Source organism: Penaeus monodon, chromosome 31 (genome assembly GCF_015228065.2).
Source record: "Penaeus monodon isolate SGIC_2016 chromosome 31, NSTDA_Pmon_1, whole genome shotgun sequence".
NCBI lineage: Eukaryota > Metazoa > Arthropoda > Malacostraca > Decapoda > Penaeidae > Penaeus > Penaeus monodon.
This window is the reverse complement of record NC_051416.1, coordinates 4,442,682-4,444,275: the sequence shown is the minus strand read 5'-3', so window position 1 is coordinate 4,444,275 and position 1,594 is coordinate 4,442,682. Positions and strand designations below refer to the sequence as shown.

The following is a 1,594-nucleotide window of genomic DNA, read 5'->3' as shown; positions in this document are numbered from 1 at the left end:
CTTTTGCATATTATCTACATCAATATCAATTCATTCATTCCGCTCAGTCTCTCATACACACAAAAGAACACAAATCCAAACAACAACGTGATTAGAATGTAGTTGTGTTCAGGTTCAGTCCTCGGCCTGTGCCTGCGCCGCGAACCGCTTGCGTTTTCCTCCCTCCCGTGGCTCCATCTCTACGTGTCTCTGCGGCACCTTAGTCCCCCTCGTAATCCGAGTCGCACTCGACCCCGCCACTCACGTCCGAGTCCTTCGAGTTCTCAAGGACGGCCTTGTCAATGTTGATGCCCTCCTCGGACTTGGCGAACTCGTCGCAGATCATGGCGATGGCCTTCCGGCAGCTGTCCTCCTTGCCCGGCTGGATGGCTAGCGTCGAGATGAAGAAGTCGGCCGGGTTGTAGTTGGGCGGACACGGCAGCCCGATCCTGCAGGGAGGAGGAGGAGGAGATTCGTCAGGGGTGTGAAGAGAGAGACAGGAGGGTCCGCGCGTACACAGGCGCATAAACAACGACAACGCACGGACGCATACAGCTTAGACGCACATATATCAGTCTATAATCCTATCTTTCTCTCCCGTTGTCACAGGAGCCTTTGCTCATCAGCCTCACCTGTTGAAGAACTGGTAGGCGGCGTCGACCTCGCCCAGGAACGCGACGCGCCCCTCGGCCATGAGGAGGACGCGGTCGAACATGGCGTAGACCTCGGAGCTGGGCTGGTGGATGGTGGAGATGATGGTCTTGCCCCGCTCGGCCATGTTCTTCATGACGGCCACCACGTTCTGGGCCATGAACGAGTCCAGGCCGGAGGTGGGCTCGTCGCAGAACATGAGAGGTGGGTTCGTCAGCACCTGGGAGAGAGAGTCAAGATAGAACAGGTCGAAGGATACGCTCACCACACTTCCCTTTCAGAAATTATGACGTATTGCTCAGGATTGAAACGCACCTGGCATTTTAGACAGATTAACACCCCCATTTAAATCAATCGGCCAAAGACAGTAGACAAAGTAGAAAACAACAGCAGAAACAGTAAAATAACTATTCCATTTTTTCCTCAGCATCATGTGTGTTTAGGATACCTACTTCGAGTGCCATTAACCCAGACAAAATCATTTCCGCTTTGCCCTTTTCCTCACTGCAATATTCACGCTGTTGTTGCCATCCCTGTCTCTACCGTTGCCTTCCTTACCCTCTTTATTTCTCTCTCTTTTTACTTCTTTCCTTTCCTTCCATTCCCTCTCCTATCAATCTCCCCTATCTCCTCTCCTTTCCCTCCTATCTATCACCTCCTCCTTACTCCCTCTCTTATCTTCTATCCCCTCTCCTATCAATCTCCCCTATCTCCTCTCCTTTCTCTCATATCACCTCCTTCTTACCCTCTCTCCTACCTCTTATCCCCCACTCTCTCTCTTACCTTTTATCCTCCCCCACTCTCTATCCTCTCTGAAATGATCTCACCTCACAAGCGAAGGCAAGTCTCTTCATCTCTCCCCCAGAAACCCCCTTGATTCTGCCCGGGACACCGATCTTCGTCTCGGCACACTTCATCAGGCCAAGCTGCGGGAAAGGTAAGATTAAAAGTAAGGGGGATTAGG

At 51.9% G+C, this 1,594-nt stretch overlaps 1 protein-coding gene across 1 annotated transcript in view; it reads right to left on the bottom strand.

Moving 5' to 3' along the window:
• The window catches only part of LOC119593008 (protein white-like), a gene marked incomplete at its 5' end in the record, with an annotated part of 10,766 nt that overhangs the window by 5,545 nt on the left and 3,627 nt on the right, over positions 1-1,594 (bottom strand). Inside the window, 3 exon segments of the mRNA XM_037941899.1 lie at positions 245-428; positions 612-850; positions 1,458-1,556. Of these exon segments, the coding sequence (XP_037797827.1) occupies positions 245-428; positions 612-850; positions 1,458-1,556 (522 nt within the window).